The sequence below is a fragment of the Phoxinus phoxinus genome (assembly GCF_949152265.1).
Source record: "Phoxinus phoxinus genome assembly, chromosome: 3".
NCBI classification, from domain to species: domain Eukaryota; kingdom Metazoa; phylum Chordata; class Actinopteri; order Cypriniformes; family Leuciscidae; genus Phoxinus; species Phoxinus phoxinus.
The window spans coordinates 17,453,788-17,476,098 of NC_136878.1; the positions used below are offsets into that span (position 1 = coordinate 17,453,788).

A 22,311-nucleotide genomic window follows, 5' to 3' on the forward strand; every position below is an offset into this window, starting at 1 on the left:
CACCCGTCGCAATGCCGTGTTTTTTGTTAGTTTCAGCCGCCAGACGCAGATGTCATTACCATGTCCTGCGCCACAATGCAAATTAATTTGCGCCCATTTGTGCGCCATGAAAACGAGGTGTGTTCGGGCGCATTGTTGGTGCGTTGACATTTTGAGGCAGCTCACGTGCTTTAGACCATACGCTTAGATCATTAAAATAGGGCCCATTATGTTTCAGGAAATAACCCATATGTTGTATAATATGTTTGTGGGCAGTTCATACTGGAAAATGAAATACATATTAAAAACTTTAGAAAAAAAACTTAGAGCAGTTGAATTCCTTTAACTCAATTTGAACTAAATTTTAATTTTGTCAATAATTCTACAAATTAAGTTACTGAATTTAAGATGACAGACAGACAGACAGACAGACAGACAGACAGATAGATAGATAGATAGATAGATAGATAGATAGATAGATAGATAGATAGATAGATAGATAGATAGATAGATAGATAGATAGATAGATAGATAGATAGATAGATAGATAGATAGATAGATAGATAGATAGATAGATAGATAGATAGAAAGAAAGATAGATAGACTATAGTGTCATCTTTATAGCAACCTCAGGCAAGGCATTTATTTTCAAGAAACACTGAATATTTAAAGATGCTTTTTAAGAATCCCGATTGAGGTTAAATTCCAGGGAATTCCCACGCAGTTGGGACTAATGACTCTGATTTCAGACTCACCCTGACAGCACTCCCAGAACCAAGTTGAGCATGAAGAAAGAGCCAATGATGATGAGTGGGATGAAGTAGAGCCAGTTCCAGAGGTTCCCTGAAGCATCGTTGGCCTGCAATGAGACAGAAGTTTTGAAAGTAGAAACTGAGAAGAAGCACAGGTACAGAGAGAATAAAACATCAGTGCGAGAACTCAGAAGAACCTGCGGGAGTTCTCACGGCCTCGAAATCCTTCACTAACAACCCCTGTGATAATCTCTTCAATAAATTTCACGATAGCACATCCATATCTATACAGCTGTTATCCTTTTTATTGTCCGGGTAATTGTTTTTTTGGTGAGATCCCATAGACTTTTTCAGTGTAAAAAAAGGAAATGAAAAGCAATCTACTCTACTGGTCATCGCTCTGTGAAGAAAATCCTTCTAGACTAGTGAGTGACACAGCAATGGGCCGTTCACAAAGTGTTTATGAGGCATGCAAAGACAAGATTTCTCCTAGTGGTCATTTATTTGCAAATTGCTCTCACATATTGTCTTGTAATTGTTAGGGGATCAAGGAGAATGCTGATTCAGCACACACATTCAGATCCTCAAACCCCCTCTACTCTCTTACACAGCTGTTTCTACGGCAACCAGCTCGTAGTGCCTACCCTACCTCTGTCCCTTTATCTCTCTTGCTTTAGCTTTAAAATTGCATTTTTGGCAAGAGCAGTAAAGCAGTCGGAGCCAAATTTCACTGCTGCATCTCCACTCCTCGGAGTATTACATTTATTACAGCGCTGTAGGGAATTTGTCTGACTGACTTTATCTTAATTATCATTTATTTATTACTGCTAAAAAGTCTGTATCGGTTGTTGCATGCATCTGAATGAAAGATGACAGCAGAATAGCATCTCTTAAAGGTTTATTTCACCCAAAAATGAACATTATGTCAGTAATTGCTCACCCTCATGTTGTTCCAACAACCACGTAAGACTTTCGTTCATCTTCGGAACATAAATTAAGTTATTTTTTATGAAATCTGAGACCTGGCTCACTCCTTCATAGGTTGCTAGGTAATTGCATCTGCCGGCCCAGAAAAGTTAGTAAAAACATTGTTAAAATAGTCCAAGTGACTACAGTGGCTCAACCTTAAGTTTATCAAGCGACGAGAATCATTTTGTGCGCAAAACAAAACAAAAATAACGACTTTATTCAACTATTAATTTTCTTCCGTGTGGGCCTCTGATGTGAGTTCACGAGAGCGCTACGACGCATGCGCGAGAACTGAGAAGATGACGCTCACGATCATTTGATGGGAAAGTGTGAAAGGTAAGCCAAATTTTTTTACCAAAAAAAATTACCAAAACTTACCAAATTTTGCGGCATTGGTAAGGCAGTTTTACGTTTTCTCGTTGGTTTCTCGCGATTCGGGCATCCAGGAAATGCTTTATAGAACCATTTTAAACCCTACATCGAGACCCATCAGCATCATTGTAACAAGGTTAGATGTTGTGGGAAGAAGGAGGCAGGAACCGGTGAACATTCAACAATTTTTATAAATAAACAAACAAACACAAAATCGAAAGTAAAGACGGCAGTCCCTCACTGTCAACTGCCGCCACACATAATAAAACAAAACACAGCCTGTTCCTCTCTCGATCTCCACTGTCGTAGCTCCTCCTTATGCTTCCACTCCTCCGTAAGAGATATGAGACCGGTGCGTCGCGCAGGTGTCGCTCATCAGAAATCCCGTCACCGGCCTCGCACCATTCTCTCACGGCCCTCGGCCTCGTCCTGCTCGCCACAGTCCTCTAATCAGTTCTAACGCATGCGTCGTGGCGCTCTCGTGAACTCACGTCAGGCCCACACAGATTTTTTTTTATAGTTGAATAAAGTCGTCATTTTAGGGTTTTTTGCGCACAAAAAGTATTCTTTGGGGGGGAAGGAGATGACCCTGGAACAATTCTGAACAATTCTCATTCTGAGGGTACATGGAACAATGTTGAATCGCCTACACTTCCTTTACAGCCTGAAAATTGTTTTGACATACTAAATGGATATGTTCAGTAGCAGAAATGCTTGACATTGTCTCAGTGGTCTGGAGGGTTAGATGTTTGCTGTAGGCATTGGATCACAGGTTTGTGTTCCCTTGGGTGATATCGGAGGAATGCTGAATACAGACTTCACCAGATTACCACAGTAATGACAAGAGCATCTGCTAACCAGACATGAGAGACAGTATAATGGGTAAGCAATTTAACCTGGGCCAATTATGCAGTGCTTCCAGTACAGCTACTACATTTTATGAGGTGTGAATACATCTGCTCTTAAAATTACCATTTAAATACCATTACCTCTTAACCATTTAAAATTACATACAATACACAAATCTAAAAGGGATAGTTCACACAAAAACGAAAATTCTGTTATCATTTACTCACAATTCATTTTGTTCATGACTTTTTTTCTGCAGAATACAAAAAATACATATTTTTGACGAATGTTGGTAACCAAACAGTTTTGATTACCACTGAATACCACAAAATCACATACCGGTAATATCTTTTTTATGTTCATTATTCAATATATTGTAGTATCTTCATTTTGGGTTAATTGTTTAATATGGATGCCCTATAGAACAACAGAAAACCAAAATTATTATCATGATTTGCTTTCTTTCTTTTTTCTTTTAGCAACTTAAATTGATTAAACGGATTTAATTGTGTGAGTTTCTGTTGATTAAAGGTACAATATGCAAGATTTTCTGCAGCTAGAGGGCGCTACATTCCAAACAACAACAACAGCGTAGCTTGATGACGATGTGAAGGAGCGTGGAATGATGGGAACTGTCGTTTTTTAACTCCACCGTGAATGTAAATCAGTCAGACGGGAATCGAAAAATCATGTTCATGGATGAGGTCAAGTTCTATTTTTAGAAATGTTGCGTTTAATGACATGCTTTTATTTCATTAAAATGAATTATCCGCAAGAAAAGTAAGGTTTAATACTAAATTGGTTATCATAGATGTTACTGTATTTGTCGAATTCATTGTTGTGATAACGCTGCACAGTTTTACGTGTTCTAAACAATTGTTGTAAAAGTACATTCAAACATACCCACATGATTTGCCAAAAGACTGATTCATCTTTATGTATAACACATGCTATATTTATTTACATGGCCATAAACACGAGATGTGATAAACAATGTCAATAAACTAAACACAAACCTAAAGCAATAATACTTTCCTTACATAAACATAACTATTACCGAATGCTACATTTGGAATATATAAAATTGACCCATACGTTTATGGGACTTGTCTTTGTCGACAGAACCAGCTGCAATCGGTAACAACCTAACAACTGCACGAAACAAGCAAACGTTTGTTGCTTGATAGACGCTACAACTACAACTTCCGCATTTGTCCAGGACTCCACGCAGTACGAGCGGAAACCGAGGGCAACGCGGATATGATGCCATTGACTGGCGACTCCCAGCTCATCCCTGCTCACACGCCCCATTTCCTTGGTTAAAATCGCAATTTTCTCACGATTTAAAAATAGTTGGAAACATTGTAAGTAATCAACAAAATATATAACACTGGCCTTGTGATTTTGGGATATTTTAAAGCAAAAATCTTACATATTGTACCTTTGAACCAACCTCTTTCTTTGTATTACCCCAAATTTTTAATTCCAATGAACTCAAAATTGTAAGGTACGGAGCCCTTAAAGGGAAGTGGTGGTGGAAAAAATTTGGGATGGGAGATTATTTTCTTTAAATCTTTAGCGTTCCCTCGAGAAACTTTGCATTCCCTCGCAAAGATATTTGCATTCCCTCGGAAAGATATTTGCGTTCCCACGCAAAACTTTTGCATTCTCTCGCAAAGTTATTTGCATTCCCATGCAAAACCTGTTGTGAGCTCGGACAGACACCTCCTGTTTAATGTCCCGCTGGCAGTGTTTCAAACAGCTCTGTACTTTAATGGAGCGTTTCATAGTGTTTGAACTTGGAATCTTTCAAATAGAAATTAAAGATTTCTATTTGAAATCCCCTCGCAAAGATTTCAAATAGAAATATCTTTGCGAGGGGAACGCAAAAGTTTTGCGAGGGAACCCAAAGTTTCTCGGGGAACGCAAAAGTTGTGAAAAAAAATTTTTTTTCCCATCCCAAATTCTTTTCGCCACCACATCCCTTTTTTAGGGGCTCCGTAGTAAGGTATTTTTTTCCATAGTAAAGTAACAATTTTTTACAGCAAGAAGTTTTTACAAGAGTATTTACAGCTGTAATCCATATATAAGTAAAACATTTAAAAATATATTTATTTTTAAATATAAAACAAATAGTTTTAAATGAGAAAGCACTAAAAAAAATAAGAACACTGTACATGCGTAGATGAATAACGCCCATGAGTTTTTTTTTTCATTTGTTAGTTTATTTACAATTTTTTAAAAACATAATGTTATCTATTTTAAAATATTCCACGTAGTTTCTCAATTCGCCTTTGGCTAAGCCACGCCCTAGAATGTAGATTGACCAATCACAGCGCAGCCAAGAACGAGCTCCCACAGAGGGTCCGACACTTTTTCACGGCGCTCCATTGACTTCAACGCAGGAGGCTCATATTTTTGGTCTCGGCAGGGTATTACGTCGTCGTTTTATTAAAAATATGGTTAAATGTTGTGCCTGGGGCATTTGTAACACAGATACGCGTTTCCCAGAGAGGTTGGAGGGGGGTGTCCGTTTTTTCCCCTTCCCAAAACCGAAGTTAAATACTGACAAGTGTCGTCTTTGGATTAAACTGTGTGGACTTCCTCAGTCAGCGAAACCCCTCAAGATCAACAACACACTTTTGTGCTCTAAGATACATTTAGCTTTTAACCTTACTGTGAAGTTATACTAGTTAGACAGTTTTATGCTGGTTTAGGTTATGATTTCGGTTCTCTGCCCTAATTGTTGATACGCTAGCACACGCTGCTAACGTTAATAAATACAACGTTATACTCGCGTAGTCCGTTTGCTTTGTAAATAATAACGATTATAGAAGTGAATAGAGACCTACCCAGGTTTGCATGAACAGTGTTTCTCCTGATATTGTTAGTCACAGCCTCCGTCTCGATTAGTAGGATATGCGGTGATCCATTTTTTGACTGTGACCGTTATGCTTTTGCCTCAATTTGGATGCCTTGTTGTTGCTTGCGTTTCACCGGTATGTCTTGAATATAGCCTTCGAACGCATACTGCAGCGCCTTTTGCCTACTTCTCGGACACTTTATTTGCTGCTTTATAAAAGTTTGATAAAATTTCAGCAGGAAGAGCCGTCACAGCATAAGCCATGTTGATACCAAACCAGAGCCCAGATGAAGTTGTCGGAGGTAGCAACAGTAACTAAGGGGGGCGGGGCTTAGCCAAAGGTGAATTAACATTTTAGATGGAATATAAATTTTATGTTAGCAACTCACATACTATGTGCATAAATATGTATTTATTGCAACTGATAATAATAAAGGTAGAACTGTATTGTGTGCAGTCTGAGGAAATCAGGCACTGTAATGTTTGAGAAAAAATATGTAACTAAAAATATATTTGAATAGGCATAGCCAATAAACTAAAATCTCACACACAAAAAAAATAGTGTGTGTTTTTGTGTTTGTGTATGTGTATGAGAGCATTTCTAAACAAGATGCGTAAACTGTGAATAATAATAGTGTGATCAATGTGATAATCGAGCAATGCACTGCTGGGGCATGAATAAATAAAGCTGTGTTACTATTTTTGTTTTGCTGCTTGTATTTATGCTGTTATTTTCTTTGTTGACATCTTCAACTATTTGTCATGTGGTAAGATCACAATACTCTCCTTTCTCTGTTCATTTATGAATAATGAAACGCATCTGCAAAACGGCTAGTAGCTGTGGCTCCTCTAGCCTTAAGACGCTTATTATTTATCTGTAAATGAAACAAAAATTAATGAGAATGGCCTGAAATAAATGCAGAGACACCATACAGTATGAACATAGAGGCTGTAATCAAACTCCCACAAAAGAGAATTGGAGATTTGATTCATTTCCTATTGCACTGTCATTAATGAGAAATAGCAGACTCTAAAGGGACATATATTCTCTTAGCTGAGAATAACTCTGTCTGTGCTTAATTATTCATATTTAAGTGGGATTATTATTGTTTCTATTAAAGGGGTCATAGACTGAGAATTCAAATGTTCATTGATCCTTTGACAGTTAAGAGTTCGTTATACAATAAAAATATCCTAGATTTCAAAACTCAAAACTTTCTTGATATTCCAAAAACTGCTTTTATTGAAACCAAGGCCAGCAAACGACAGTATCTAAAACGTGGAGACTTGTGACGTCACAAGGCAGCTGTAGACCGCCTTTGAATATCAACGCCTACTTCTACATCAACGCGTCTTTGGCCCCGCCCACTGGAGCGTTAGTGAACAGTGACATGAGAACGAGAAAAGATCGACACAGGATCAATACCATTACCTTCCAAACGATCATAATGCTAGGATAGTAGGTTTTTTTCCAACAATGTGAATGCCTCAGCACTGCATAGTTTGTATTCGGTGTATTTCACTGTGGATTATTTGGTAAATTTCGGCGCAGGCTTTGCAAACAGACTTTTACGATATGGATCTGACAGCAACGCCACTAACATGTAAGCAGGCTAGTCATGTTTATTCTAATGAAAATAATCTTATTTAAACTGTGATTAAATTATTTAAAGAAACCGATCGAAGAACGCTCCCTTTCCAATCGCCCAAGCTGTCAATCAAACAGCGCGAGTTTATCTGGACACTTGCTAAAACTCGTTGAAATCAATCATCATGAAATCAATGACGCTGTTACAATGTACAACAAAGCTCTTATTGTATTTACATTGTGTTTGCATTGTTATACGGTGAAAGCATTCGTTGCAATAAGATCTTTTCATACGCGATCAACGGACTGTCTGTCATCTGCTCAATGTTCATCACTGCAACCTTTCGTTTGATGAGAATAGATCATTATGATTAATACTTTTCACGATTCCTTAATCTCGTTAGCTGACATAAAAATGCATATTTCATATGCAAACATGTAAGCCAATCACAGCAGTGGGCGTTTACAATGAGGTCTCACACAGACACGCCCCTTAAAACAGAGCGTTCAAATCAGAGGCTAAAAACAAGCTTGGAAAAATGCCTTTTATTTCTAAATTATGACCATTTTTTATGTTAAAATCATACTAACATTATAAGGGCACCCCAGGAAACATAAAATAAAATAATCCAGTCTATGTCTTTTCCTTACCATTAACATTGATTAGTGAGACTAAATTGGGTAAAAGGTGCAGGTACATTTAGTGTTATTCTGAAAATTTTCACAAGGGAATCCAGTAATTTCAAAAGGAATTTATGCAATCAGGAATTACCTTCTACTAATTATTGAAACCAAGTTCTGTGTTATAACACATCGAGTCCAACCCTCTGTAATTTCTCAATTCCAATTCCATGACCCCCTTTGTCTTCCAATATTTTTCTGTTGTTATCCACTGTGTTATTCGTTAAACGTCAAATAAAGAAATGAGAAAATAAAGACTGTACAATGTTAAGAAAATCTTTTGAAAATCCTTTGGAATGCTCCCAAAAGTGTCTGAAACACTAGAAAAAAAAATTTTCGGGGTAGGAAAATGTTTTTACAAATTGGGCGAATGTAAAATATTACTGCTCTGTTCCAAACCTAGTGAGCTTAAGATATCATAAGCTAACATAAAAGTAAGAAAATAAATAAATAAAAAATTTATTCAAGCAAATGAAACAACAAAAATGTCATAAACATAAATTTACACAACCATTCAAAAGTTTGGGGTTGGTTGGTAAGAAAAAGTCTCTTGTGCACAACAGGGCTGCATTTATTTGATCTAAAATACAGTAAAAGCAATAATTTTGTGAAATATTATTATCATTTCAAATAATTTCTATGGTAATACAGTATATTTAAAGGGCACCTATTATGGAATTTTGAAATTTACCTTTCATGTAGTCTGTAACATAGATCTAAGTGAATAAAAACATCCTGCAAAGTTTGAAATATGAAAGTGCACCGTATATAAAGTTATTGTCTTTCAAAAGTAAGAGTCGACTCTGAGTCATTTTTATGAATCGTTAGAAGACCGAAGCTTTTTCTCTGACTAGATGACGTCAACTTGTCAAGTTATTTGAATACGATACGCCCACTTATTGCACTCCAAGGCCAGGGAAACATCATGGCGACGAGACGCTGTGTTCTGAAGTGCGGCTCAAAAGCAAACTTTTTTCATCTGCCCAAGGAGGAGTATTTGAAGACTAAGTGGCTACAATTCATATATACAACTATACCACAGAAGTATAGTCCGAGCCTTGTGCTTTGCTCGCGCCATTTTCAAGACGATTGCTTTACCAACCTAAATGCAATCAAACTTGGATTCGCGAGCCGGATGATATTGAAGGAAGGTTCATTTCTAAGTGTATTTGCATCAGCTTCCTCCTCCGTATCACAACCTGTAAGTGTTATTAATAATTGTTGCTTTTATGTTTTATGTAGCATGCTTAATAATTATTTTGTTTGTTGTGTAAGCACCGTTTAGCTTCTAGGTCTTCAATGACAATTGTATTGAGATAGCCTATGTGAAGTGTTTGTCGTTGTTTTCGGAGTTGTCTTAAAGAATAGAGTAATACCTCGTAGTAACGTAACTACATTTTATTTTTTTTATTTTTGTAAAAACGTTATGTTTATGCATCGGGCTAACGCAAACAAAGACTGATTGTGCTTTTACAATATGAACTCTGGGCTATGCTCGCTAACATAACATTACATTCTTTATCTTATTTTTTGTTTTTTACTACAAACTATAAAGCAGTGGACTATAATAATTATTATAACACAATTTAATTGATAAAAGCGTCATTGTACTCCGTGTTAAACAATAAGTATTATCTCTGTAAACACTGCTGGGTCATCTGACCAATCAACGCAGATTAGCGTCGCGCAAAGGAGGGGTTTGAAAAACGAGTCGTTGAACGATTCATTTGGGAGTCGGTGAGCAAATCAGGTAAAAATAAATGCATATTATACGACAACAAAAGTGTTTTTTGTCATTGCATGCATGTAAAACTGTTGTTGGGGACTCCCACAACAACATTAGGAACATTTTAAATGTCATAATACTGTAGGTGCCCTTTAAAATAAAAAGCTATTTACAGTATTTCTGTGATGTTAAAGCAGAATTCTCAGCAGCGTTACTCCAGTCTTCAGTGTCACATGATCCTTCAAAAATTATTCTAAAATGCTGATCTGCTGCTCAAGAAATATTTATTATTGTTATTATCAATGTCGAAAACAGTTAATATTTTTTCAGAATTCTTTTATGAATACATTTTTTTTAAACAGCATTTATTTGAAATATACATTTTCTGTAATTAATTAATTTAATGCATCCTTGCTGAAGAAAAGTATACATTTCTTTAAAAGAAAATCATACTGACCCCAAACTTTTAAACGATATAGTGTATGTCATTCAACACTGAAAATAATCAAGTACATAGTTCAGAGTATGTCAACCATTTTACCCAATAATTGAGCATACTATGCTTTTTTTTATGCTTCTTAGAGTAATCACATCATGAAAACTCAATTGAAATCAATTGAAAATAAATTATCCAGCATGGAGTGAAATTGGTGGGATGCACTTACTTCAGCCTACAGTATGTAGATTGTTTTAAATCAGTCGTTTATTAGGTTGAGTATTTAGGATGCTCCTTTAGAAGCAGTTGACTATGTGGCAAGTAGGAAGTAAGGCAGATCACAAGGTTTTGGAACAAAGCTGCGTGTGTGTCTACAGATAATTGTAGAACACAGAGGATGAGGGAAAAACGGATACCAGCTTCTAATTTTCCACTGATGTAAAGTTCTAGTGTCCGAGATAATCAGATTATCCCTATGAGAGCCAAGGTCTGGATGCTAAGATCTAGGAACATTCATCTGTCATTAGACCTCTCATCAAGAACCCCCAGAGGACCGAAAGGCCAGTTTGCAGAAGAACACTTAGGGAGGAGAGAAACAGAGAAACAGTGTGCTATTGCTCAAGAGTGCAGTCATCCAGCGGTCACTCCACTCATAATTGCAGCGGACTGTAAAAACAATCTGCACTCTGTCTGATGTCAACTACAAACTACCAAAGAAAATGTTTATTTTCCAAACTTGTGGCTTATTAAATCATGTCATCCACAAAGGACACCCGCAAAGAACAAAAAAACAACAACAGTATGAATTTCACTTCCAACCTCACACATACTAGGAGATTGAGTGCAGTACGAATGAAAGAGTTTATTTTATAGGTGTCTGGTCTTCCCAGTAAAACACATGAACAGACAGGACTTGGCACTCAACTGTGGTGGATCCAAACACAATCCATCTTTAACAGCAGATTGATCAATAGGGCTATCATACTAACAATGCTGAATGCCAGGGAACATGGTCACCATATAGCACACAGATCACCCTGTCAGCTGAGTGACTGCACAGCATCACATGGCCACCTGGTAGACGCTACTGTTTAGATACGCATTCAACACTATCTGACATAAATAATACAATTACACACAAACAAAGTCAAAGTCTTGGGTTAAACCAGAAAAGCAGTACTGTGCTTGGATTCTAACCTGGGGCCGGAGGGGGGGGATTGTAAATGTAATTAATAATAAGTCTGTAAGAAAGAAAGTACAATACTTAATTAAAACTCTCTATATTATACTCAGCTGGACTGAATGGCAAAACATCCTACAGCATGACTGGCTTTAGTAGAAGAAACTGCAAAAACTGTTGATGAAATTAAAGGCAGTTTGACTCAACATTTTTCTCGCAAGTTGCACTTTAGGCTTAAAGGTAGGGTAGGTAGGATTTATATAAAAACTTTTTACCAAATTTGATTAAACTTTCTATATATATCAATGCATAATTAAAATGTAAGTACTCTGATAAAAAGAGTATAAAAATCGAGTGACTCTAGACCGTTTAATCTTCATTAAACACAGCTCATTATTTCCATTCGGGACGAATCACAGGATTGGCTTGCGCGACTGTCACTCTCCGTCGCCATGACTACCGCCGTTATTACTGGCTCTGCCCACGTGCGCGCAGTCGCGCACCCGTTTTTAGGTGGGAGTGAATGGAATTAATGAGCTGTGTTTAATGAAGATTAAACGGTCTAGAGTCACTCGATTTTTATACTCTTTTTATCAGAGTACTTACATTTTAATTATGCATTGGTATATAAAGACAGTTTAAACAAATTTGAATAAAAGTTTTTTTTAGACAATTCTGACCTACCCTACCTTTAAATCGAATCCGTATGTTTGTTTGGCCGGAAGCTATTTTACTTTATAAAGGTTTTAAATATCGGTATGAATATTTTTCTTACAAGAAGAATGGAAGAAGAATGTCATATACACCTAGGATGACTTGAGGGTGAGTAAATCATGGGCTAATTTTCATTTTTGGGTGAACTATCCCTTTAAGAATATTTCATGAATCTTGTCCCTGGTCTAAAACTGTAGTGAGTAAAATTAACATAAGTTGTTATGAAATAACCAGAGAGTTCTGAAAAATTCATTGCACATGCCCCAAAAATAACTGGATGTCAGAGTTGAATATTTCAGAAACATTACACTACTCTTGCAAATGAGCTGCGCACTGATGGAAGCCTATCAGAGCTCTATTAGAAATGAGAAGAGGAACCGAGGGGAAGCATATTGATCTTCGGAGAGAAGCCACTGATTTGATACATATACCCTGCTTTTCAGCCTGGAATCTGTGGTGAGGAGACCTAATTAGAGAGGAGACAGCTGACGTTAACACGCACAATTGCTCTTAAAGAACGAATAAGAACTTGCTGTCCCTGAAAAAAAAAAAAAGCACAGTAGTGGTATTTTTAATGAAATCTGCTTAGCAAAATGAGGGTATGTGATTGGGTGGATTGTCTGTTCAGGGATTTGATGTTGCGGAAATATGAATTGATGTGGTTGTTGCATTAAGAGGAAAGCACATGTATTAACGCAAGTGCTGTGCTCATTATATTCTTTTACATATTCTCTCTCCCTCTCTCTACTAACGTTAAAGAGCTGTCAGAGAATTGTCCCTGGTAAAGGCGTGAACAGGGAGATGAGATATATAGTGAGTATACCATCAGAACACTCCAGAGACTCTCCACGACCTCATCTAGCGCAAGTCATCAATTCATCCAAATGGAAGCTCTTCTGCACAGTGAGACACGAATACCACGCTTTGCCACTGTTTTACAACAGCACATATTTGTGTTCACTCATCACTATTTTTAGACTTGTATCAATGCACAGTTTACATCATATTTACATCATATTTTATGTATCCTTCTTGGCAAGAGCATACAGTTCAACCGTTTTGGATTGTTTAAAGGTGCAGAGTGTGGTTTTTAGTGGCAAATGGTGACGTTGCGAATTGCAACCGACAGAAGTTACGGTGGCCGGCAGGAAAAGATGTCGTCATCTGAGACAGCAGAGAGTAGCTACTGTAGTTAAGCAAAGAGGTTTCTTTACAAAGATAAATTAAGAGATGATGTTTACTTTATTATTCAGTAAAACAATATGTTATTGCAAATATTATTGTTACTTGTTCATCATTGTGTCAGTGTTTTATTTGCTGATTTTAGCTTCTTTGCACGAAGAACAACATAGTGACGGAACGCGTTTGTCCGTTCAGGGCTACTGTAGAAACATGTCGGCGCATTTCGGGGACCCGCGGTGTATGTAGATAGAAATGACTCATTCTAAGGTAATAAAAACATAAAGGTTCATTAAGTAAGGTCTTTATACACCACTGAAAACATAGTTATGTATATGATATTGCATTTCTGTCAACAGATCCTCCTAAATATTACACAATGCACCTTTAATGGAATAGTTCAGCCAAATATAATTCTGTCATTACTCACATTCATGTAATCTTTTCTCTGTGGAACGCAACAAATTATCCCTTTAAATTCTGTCCTTCAAACAATAATGCACGGCTTGAATATAGCACACAAGTTTTATGGACTTCACTACCCTATGGTGAATTGTTTTTTGGCATTTTTCAAACTTTTCCACTTTCCATATCTGCAAAAAAAACGTGGACAATTCCCTAAATATCTAACTTTGTGTTTTACAGAAATAAAACAAAGCACAAAGTACAGATACTGAACACCATGAATATGAGTTCAATAAACCAATGAGGTGAGTTCAATGAACCAGTGAGGTTTGTTTAATTAAACCACTCGATTCATATGGATTACATTTATGATCCCTTAATGAATACACATTCAAAAGAGGGACAGAAATCTGTCAGATTTCATGAAGAATATCTTCATTTGCATTTTGAAGATGAAGGATAGAGAATGAGTAGGGAGTTTGGAACGACATAAAGGTGAGTAAATGAAGACAGAATTTTCATTTTGAGGTAAACTATCCCTTCAACAAAACCTTCATTTCTGACTACTGTTATTTGTATAAAAACATTTTTATAAACTCTATTAACTAATGAAGCAGTCAGCTCAGTGCAGTTCTGCATACTCACAGTATCACAGGAAAACACAATGAACTGAGGAAATATATAAAAGGTCAGTGAAAAGAAAAGCATTATCTAAATTAAGAACATAAAAGGTAGCAGCTTAGTCATATTTGCCTCTCCCTCATTAAAATGTATTAAAATACCACCTTACTCTACTAAACCATCAAAAGGCAACACACAGCCCCAGCAGACCAGCCTCCTCCATTAGCCTAGTGCAGTATCATGTTGCAATAGCCCTTAGCTAACCACAGGACCATTAGCCTCTATCCGTCTATCTTATCCCTGTCATTCCGAATGCTGCTTACCACTTCAAGAACCAGATGTCTGCTTCATCATTCAATTAAACCAATACACTGTCCATACCATCTGAGGACAAAACTAACAGCAAAATGAACGTAGAAAGCGGATTTTGTCTAACATACTTACCTTTTTAAAAGTACTTTTTTTTAATAGGGAGCCAATCATCATGAGGAAAAATAAGTAAATACACAACATAAAACAATTATATTATAATATTTGCCTTTTGTTTATCAAACTAATCAATTTATGCATGTTCCAATATAGATTTTTTGTTTGATCTGGTACACACATTCAGTCCCACTCACAAACTAAAAAACTGTTTTTACAGTGTGAGATATCTTGCCTAGGGTACTAGAATCACCACCAGATTTTAGGATTCCTACACTAATCATGAGAATGAGTCTTGGGCTGCAACCCTACTGATGTCTGCAACGTACAGATTCCCGTCAGAGGGGTTTTCCTTAATATTGCTCTTCCAGAAGCATCAGAGGCCTTTAACAACAGGATTTCAAAGTAATGGCAGGAAACGAGACAAGCCACCATAAGGACCATCTTCTCCTCCTTCTCAACATCTCAATTAAAGGTGCTCTAAGCGATCTCGGTTGGCGTAACCTCTTGTTGATGTTTGAGTTATTATCAAACAAAACGGAGGCTAGCTAGACCCTCCCTCCTCCTCATCCACGCAATAACCCCCCAAACCCCACCCCCACATAATTCTTGTCGGTTATTGGCTGGAACAGTTTGTTATGTTTCGTGGTGCGGGTCGCTCTGTTTATTGCTCAGTTTGTTTTTGCTGCTGTTTGTGGAGCTTGGGCTCTCTGCAGAGACCGCGTTTTTTTTACAGTGTGTTCAGGGGACAGGCAGCTAGCGGATAGTGAGGAGATGTTTGCGGTATGTGAAAAAAAATGTTTTGGCCTAAAAAACGCGCGAGATCGCTTAGAGCACCTTTAAATACGTACGTCCCACATTAGCATTTCGGACAAATTCTAAAGATATTTTATTCATATTCCTTGCTTTCAGACTCACACTCACATTCTCTCTCTCCATGATGGATAGCAGACCACCCGCAGAATTTATATATCCTCCAGAACCGTTGGGCTAAATTCAACACTAATAGCTTCATAGGACACTGTGATTAATCATGATATTTTTGGTCTTGGTGAGAGGAAGGAAAGACACTAGGTAATTAAAAAACCAGACAAGATTATTCATGCTGGTGTATGGAAAGTGAACCAGAGCCCTCTAGATCAGAAATTAAGTGAGCATAATTCACTGCTTAACTGGCAGCGCCCACTCTAAACACCCTACAAAAAGAAATAATGCTCAAAGACACATCCACAGATGAGGCCATCTTTTCATTAAACTATACTTACAGTAATAAAATAAATGCTAAATTGTTGCAAAGATGTTGATACATCATTGATACGTCATTGACTCACTGGGAGCATTTAAAAGGAGACTGCAGCTCTGAACTATTTCGATTGATACAAACATTAACTATCATGAAAACTTGAGATGTTTTGAGTATTTTCTGCTTTGTTTTCAGAGATCAGTTCAAGAAACAAACATTATTGAACGATACAACCTTTTTTTTGGGATCTGCTGTGCCATTATATCCAAGAGCTATACCACTTTGTTTCCCATCAGTCGTTTGTTGTGGTATCATCGATTTCAGATTTACCCGCCACTAAACATCTTATTAAAAAAAGCAAATTAGTCATACAGATGTCACTCAGATGGACTCTTCCTGTCTAAACAAACATTTCTTGGTCAAAATAAGAAGCGGACCGGACTTGCACTGCAAATTAAATTAATCATATCTTTGTGGCACAGTGTTCAGACCAAAGTCCCATGCAAGGAATGTCTGTTCACTCGACGGTCCTTCTAATGGCAACTGCAGTGATACAATGACTTTACCAATCAGCGATTGGTTCTTTAATGTAGTATCCCGCCACGTTGCGCGTTGCAGTTTCTCCCATTCATAAGTAATAGGAGTGAACCATCTTTGTCTTTGTTTAGACTCGGTGGTGTGTAGCCTAGGTGGCAGGAGTCTATTGATCGTGAATAACTGCAGCAGTGTAGTGCTACTTCTGAGAGCACTGGGTTCAAAGAAGGTCAGCATCACTAGACATCAGAGACAATTGTACAGCATGGTGCTTCATTTGACATTCAGCCGATGATTCGAGAAAAGCAGTACAGACGCTGAGCTGAAACCTAAAGAGATGACAGCGGCTAGAAGGATAGCACCTTTTTTATCACTGTTCATTGTCTTAAAATACTAGCAAATGGTTTCAGGGACACAATAACTAAGATTTTTCAGTTGGACACATAAATACACCTCAGGCTATTAACTCCAATTTTAAGCATTTAGACATAGCACCCATCGCTACTGCTTCAATTTTATTTTAAAAAGAAGCCAATGAAATGAGAGCACTATGTATAATTTAGCTATTTTTACTTTTTTGGCTCATCTCTGCAACCTGTCTAAGATGGAGACATTAACTGGCTTCAACAAACTGTTTTCTGTCCTTTGTTGACATATTTCCTTTTGAAAAAGTTTTCCCTGAAGATAAAATCTGTACATTTTCTAAATTTTGCAAACGTTTGGGGGCTGGTAAGATAGTTTGTTATGTTTTTGAAAGAAGTCTCATGCACACCCAGGCAGCATTCATTTGAACAGATAAATAGTTAAAACATTGATATTGTGAAATACTGTTAAACTTCATGCTAACCTTTTTTTTATATAATGTATATTTAAAAATGTAATTCATTGGTAAAGCTGAATTCAATAGTCATTACTCAGAAATCATTCTATTATGCTGATTTGGTGCTCAAGAAACATTTCTAATCATTTCCTAATCTTTTTGTGGATTATTTGATGACGTAAAATAACGTAATTATGTAAAATTGTAATCTTTTGTTACATTATTAATGTCTTTACAGACCGTTTTGATCAATTTGTTAAATAAAAGTATTACTTTATTCTAAAAAAAATCTTACTGACCCCAAACTTTTGAATGGTACAGCAGTGTATCTACAATTGATCTAAAATGATCATCCATCTCTCTCTTTCACGAGGGAAGTCAACAATTTACGTCAGTAATCACAAAAAAAGCTACAGGTACGAGAATATTAGACTCACATTGTAAAGGATATCCACCCATCCTTCCATAGTGATGCACTGAAAGACGGTGAGCACAGCAAACAGGATGTTGTCAAAGTTTGTTATGCCATAGTTCGGACCGGTCCAGTATTCCCTACATTCAGTGTCGTTTCCACACGTCCGGGCTGTTTCTTCAAACCCACATGGAAAGTCAGCCGCCTGTTCCCCTGATTGAACAACATTACTGTCAGCAGTAAACTATCTCAGCATTCTTTACAGCAACTTAATAGTGTATGAGTGATTATAAACACAATAAACTGATACCACAAGCTCCATTAGCTTGCTAAAGCTCACATACCGTTATCGATTCTGAAGCAGGTGCGGTGGAACTTGCCCATGTAGAAGTCTAGACCAATGATGGCAAACATGAGAATAGCAAAGAAGAGCAGAAGGCCAATCTGAAGCAGAGGAACCATCGCTTTCATGATGGACTTCAGAACCACTTGGAGACCTTATCACACACAGAGGAAATGCTGTAAGTACTGCAAGTTATATACAGCAAAAACTGTCTAAAAACAGCTAAATGCAAAGACTAGCAAGATGTGCAACAGTGTATGAACAACAATTTCTCAATTTATATTTTTATCTAAGAAAAAAAAAGAAAGAAAAAAGAAGAGGAAATCAAAAGCTTGCGGTGCATTTTATTTGTAATATGACTTACTTGGAATTCCAGACACCAGTTTGAGGGGCCGCAAGACTCTCACTGCCCTGAGTGTTCGCAAGTCAAAGTCTGGCCCCACTATGGTCAGAATCCTGTTGAGAAAACACCAATAATACAGTTTATAGCAATATACAGCCTATGCAATGGGTTTTCAAGCATTTTAATACCAAGGACCCCCAAATATAATGATCTACTTGTGAGAAAAACCTTTTAATTTTTCTTTGATAATAGATTTTTAGATAATTTTGTTTCGAAAATAAAATATTTGAAAAACTGTTTTATAATATCAATTTACTAAAGGCAAAGGAAAAAATTATATCAGCTTGAAAATATGTAGATTTATTTATTCATATTGACATATTTTTAATATTATACAATATTATATAAATTCAATAATATTAGATAATATTCACAAATTTTGTAATTAGATAAAATATTTGTAAAGTGTTTTCACTATATTTCTTTTAAATATGTTTTAAATGTAATAAATAATGCATATTATGTAAATAAATAAATAAAGTAAATGTATATTTAACATTTACTTTATTAAAAAAAAAAAAAAAATAGTTATAATCACAGAACCAGATAACTGAAGACCTTATCAGATGTGCAACACAGTCCTGAGTGACCATCTTTGGAATCATGATAGATCACTCCTAAGAGTGTCCTGTACATGTATATTTCACTGAGACATTTAAAATGTACTTCCCCCATGGTGACCTGCCTTCCCTGACGGCAGCTCACAGCTGAATTGTGGGAAAAATCCTCCCCATTCTCTAGGGTACAGCCACACAATCATAGTACTCCTGTCTGATCCTCTCACACACAGCGTCTGTGACTAGTGAGAACTCTGACCATTCTCTTTTCTCAGGCTTTCACATGGTGAAAGGGAAAGGCAAAGAACGTCTGCATTAATATATTAATAGCGTTCACTCTATCCTCGGTTCCCTTTCATTCTCTCATATCTTAGTGTGCTCTGCTATGAGTGTTTAGTCTAAAAACACCATACGGAAAAGCCTGACCTCACTGAGAGGGACAGCCCAACATATTATGGCCCAAAGCACAGCTTGGATTCACAGCTGGTATGGGGACACGGTGACAGTTAACTAAATGGGTCTGGATGATGCCGAAGGCAGATGGATGTTTGCTTGAAGACAGGAAGAAAGATGGTGTGGTAACTAATACTGGCAGTCAATGGCTTCAGATATAAAGAGAGAAAACTCTGCTCATTGTATATAACCTCATTTGCACTGTTCAAGATGCACTACTTTTGTTTTGTCTCCTCGGGGGAAGAAAATATGAAAAGAAAAGACAGGCTTATTGGAATAGTTCACACAAAAATGAAAAATGTTTCATCATCCTCATGTTGTTTTGCAAAATATGAGCAGGCTTCTCTTTTCCGTATGAAATCAAACAGTGATCAGGCGCTGTCAAGTTTCATAATGACACTATCAATCTATTCATGCACTAGTTATGAAACGTGCAAAAATCAATAGCATTTGGCACTTTTACACAACGTATTTGAATGTATGTAAAGATGAATGATTGAATTAAATATGAATGTGAATACGTATTAGTGAATAACAAAGAGATAGTCCAAATAAAAATAAAAATTCTGTCATTATATCCTCACCCTCAAATTGTCCTAAACTTACATTTACAAACGCTTTCTTCTGTTGAACACAAGCGTGCCGCACAAGTCCTGAAAAGTGAAGCCAAAGTGTCTCAATCGCCCCCCAGTCACTGGTCCTAGTATATGTCATAAACCCCACCTCCCCATGTTATTCAACGGGACGTGAGACCAACTAAACAATTAAATTACACTTCAAATATCTTTTTTCCAAAGGTGGTGTGTGTCATTTTTTATCACGCTGATGTAAATTCAAGTGTCTGTTTTTAAAATAAGTTTGTTTTTAGTTGACAGTGGCGGCTTCAGTTATCACCAATGGAAGAGAGCAAAGGGGCGTCGTCAATCTTTTTTTACAGTCTGTGGTTGAACATAAAGGAAGATATTATAAAGAATGTTGGTATAAACAGTTGCTGGTCCCCATTGTCTTCCATAGTACAGACAACAATACTATGGAAATAAGTGAGGGCCAGAAACTGTTTGGTCAATAACATTCTTCAAAATATCTTCCTTTATAAAGTTATTTACGTTCAACAGAAGAAAGAACTACATGTAGGTTTAGAGCAACTTGAGAGTGAGGAAATCATGTATTTTCCTTTCTGGGTGAACTATCCCATATCCCAATTTTGACTTCTAAAGATTATGAATATGCAACCAAACCATATGGAATTCTTACATGGTGCTTTTTTTTGTCATTGTCAGTACTTGACAGTCCTTGGTTAGTGTTCACTACATGCTTTTGTTTTATAAACAGAGCAGTAGGGAAATTGTCCAATACATCTACTTTTTTGTTCCACCAAAAAAAGTAAGTCATATGAGAACTAGATTGAAGTGCTAACTTTTGACAGTTAACTCCCACATATCAGATAAAACCTCAAAGCAGAAAGATGCATCTCTGCGCTCACATCTTCGAGTGTCTTTTTTCTTCTTCTCAGCCAAGAAGTCTGACTCAACACAGTAGTGAAAAATCCTGGCTTTCATATACAGCATAGTATCAATTCGCCTCAATGTTTTCCCTACAATTCTGTTGATTTACTGGCTGTCTCACTGAGGCCCTGAACGAACCTGAGGATGGCTCAACCTGCATCAACACTGAGACATGAGAACGCTCTAGACATCCACCAGGGAAATCCAACACTCAGACAAACACAGTCCTTTGAAAAATAATACTCTGCTAAAGTAAAGCACTGCACCCTGCCCTTTAAGAGCTCTGGGAGTGTAGAACATGCTAGAACTTGCTTAGCTGCTTGAATTAAAGACTCAGGGACAGGGTTTTTGCGCCCACTTCAGGCTTATTTGTTTGGCAAAGTGCGCATAAAACCATGGCGGGGTATGTACGAACGGGACGCACCGAGATGAAAGCACAGACTGCCTGTCGCGGGAACTGAAAATGGCAAAATGCGCTTTTCGTGTCATGCATATGCATTCATGGGATGGTCAAGGGGAAAGTGGGAGTGTCACATAAAGAGATGGGAGGGGAAGCATAAACTGCGCCAAATTATGTATTCCGCGTTATGTACAGAAAAAGCCGGTGAAAGCACGCCTCTATTTTGCGCTGAAAATCTCAAAAGCAGGTGTAACTTAGGAAGCGGATTTCCTGGCATATCCTTGTGAAATGTCAGCAATAATCTGAGCAAGACGAAGACATAGACTAAGGAGACGAGCTGAAAAGATTTTTGCCATAAGAATCATACTTTTTCAGTTGAGTGAAAACTAAATCATTAAGCGTTACAGATTAAGCAGCTACGCAATTTTACAGTTACTGGAAGAAGAGGAGGAGGCCCATTCAATTGGGCGTTAAATACGTGCAATTTCCGGTATAGTGGGTGGGGATAGGCGCTGATTACCTGATGAACTGCAGGTTTGGTACATAACACGCACACTGCGGTTTCACATCAAGCGCTTTCTGCGTCTTGGCCATGGCTCTATTAACGCTGCGTTCGCAAATATACGTACATCTGGCCCTCAGTATTTATTTACTACCCATCATAATGAGGTCACAAGCAAACATTGCCTAATTTCAGATTGTTTGTTTGTAATGGAATAACTTTGTATAAAATCTGAATTATAGTTATAAATCAGAATATTTAGACCATACATAATAGTTGAGTCTTGTTGAGTTATTCTCTAAAATATGAGCATACAAAATGTTGACTGTATTATCTGTTCCATGTGTCTGTATTAAGAAACTCTCAGAGAAGAATTGCTTACACCGTTTGTCTTTGGCC

At 37.2% G+C, this 22,311-nt stretch overlaps 1 protein-coding gene across 1 annotated transcript in view; it reads right to left on the bottom strand.

Moving 5' to 3' along the window:
* The window catches only part of cacna1ba (calcium channel, voltage-dependent, N type, alpha 1B subunit, a), a 108,053-nt gene that overhangs the window by 62,343 nt on the left and 23,399 nt on the right, over nt 1-22,311 (bottom strand). The window contains exons 4-7 of the mRNA XM_079605960.1: nt 18,457-18,548; nt 18,094-18,246; nt 17,775-17,962; nt 735-838 (exon numbers count right to left, since the gene is read on the bottom strand). Coding sequence (XP_079462086.1) covers nt 735-838; nt 17,775-17,962; nt 18,094-18,246; nt 18,457-18,548 — 537 coding nt within the window. The remainder of the gene's footprint in view (nt 1-734; nt 839-17,774; nt 17,963-18,093; nt 18,247-18,456; nt 18,549-22,311) is intronic.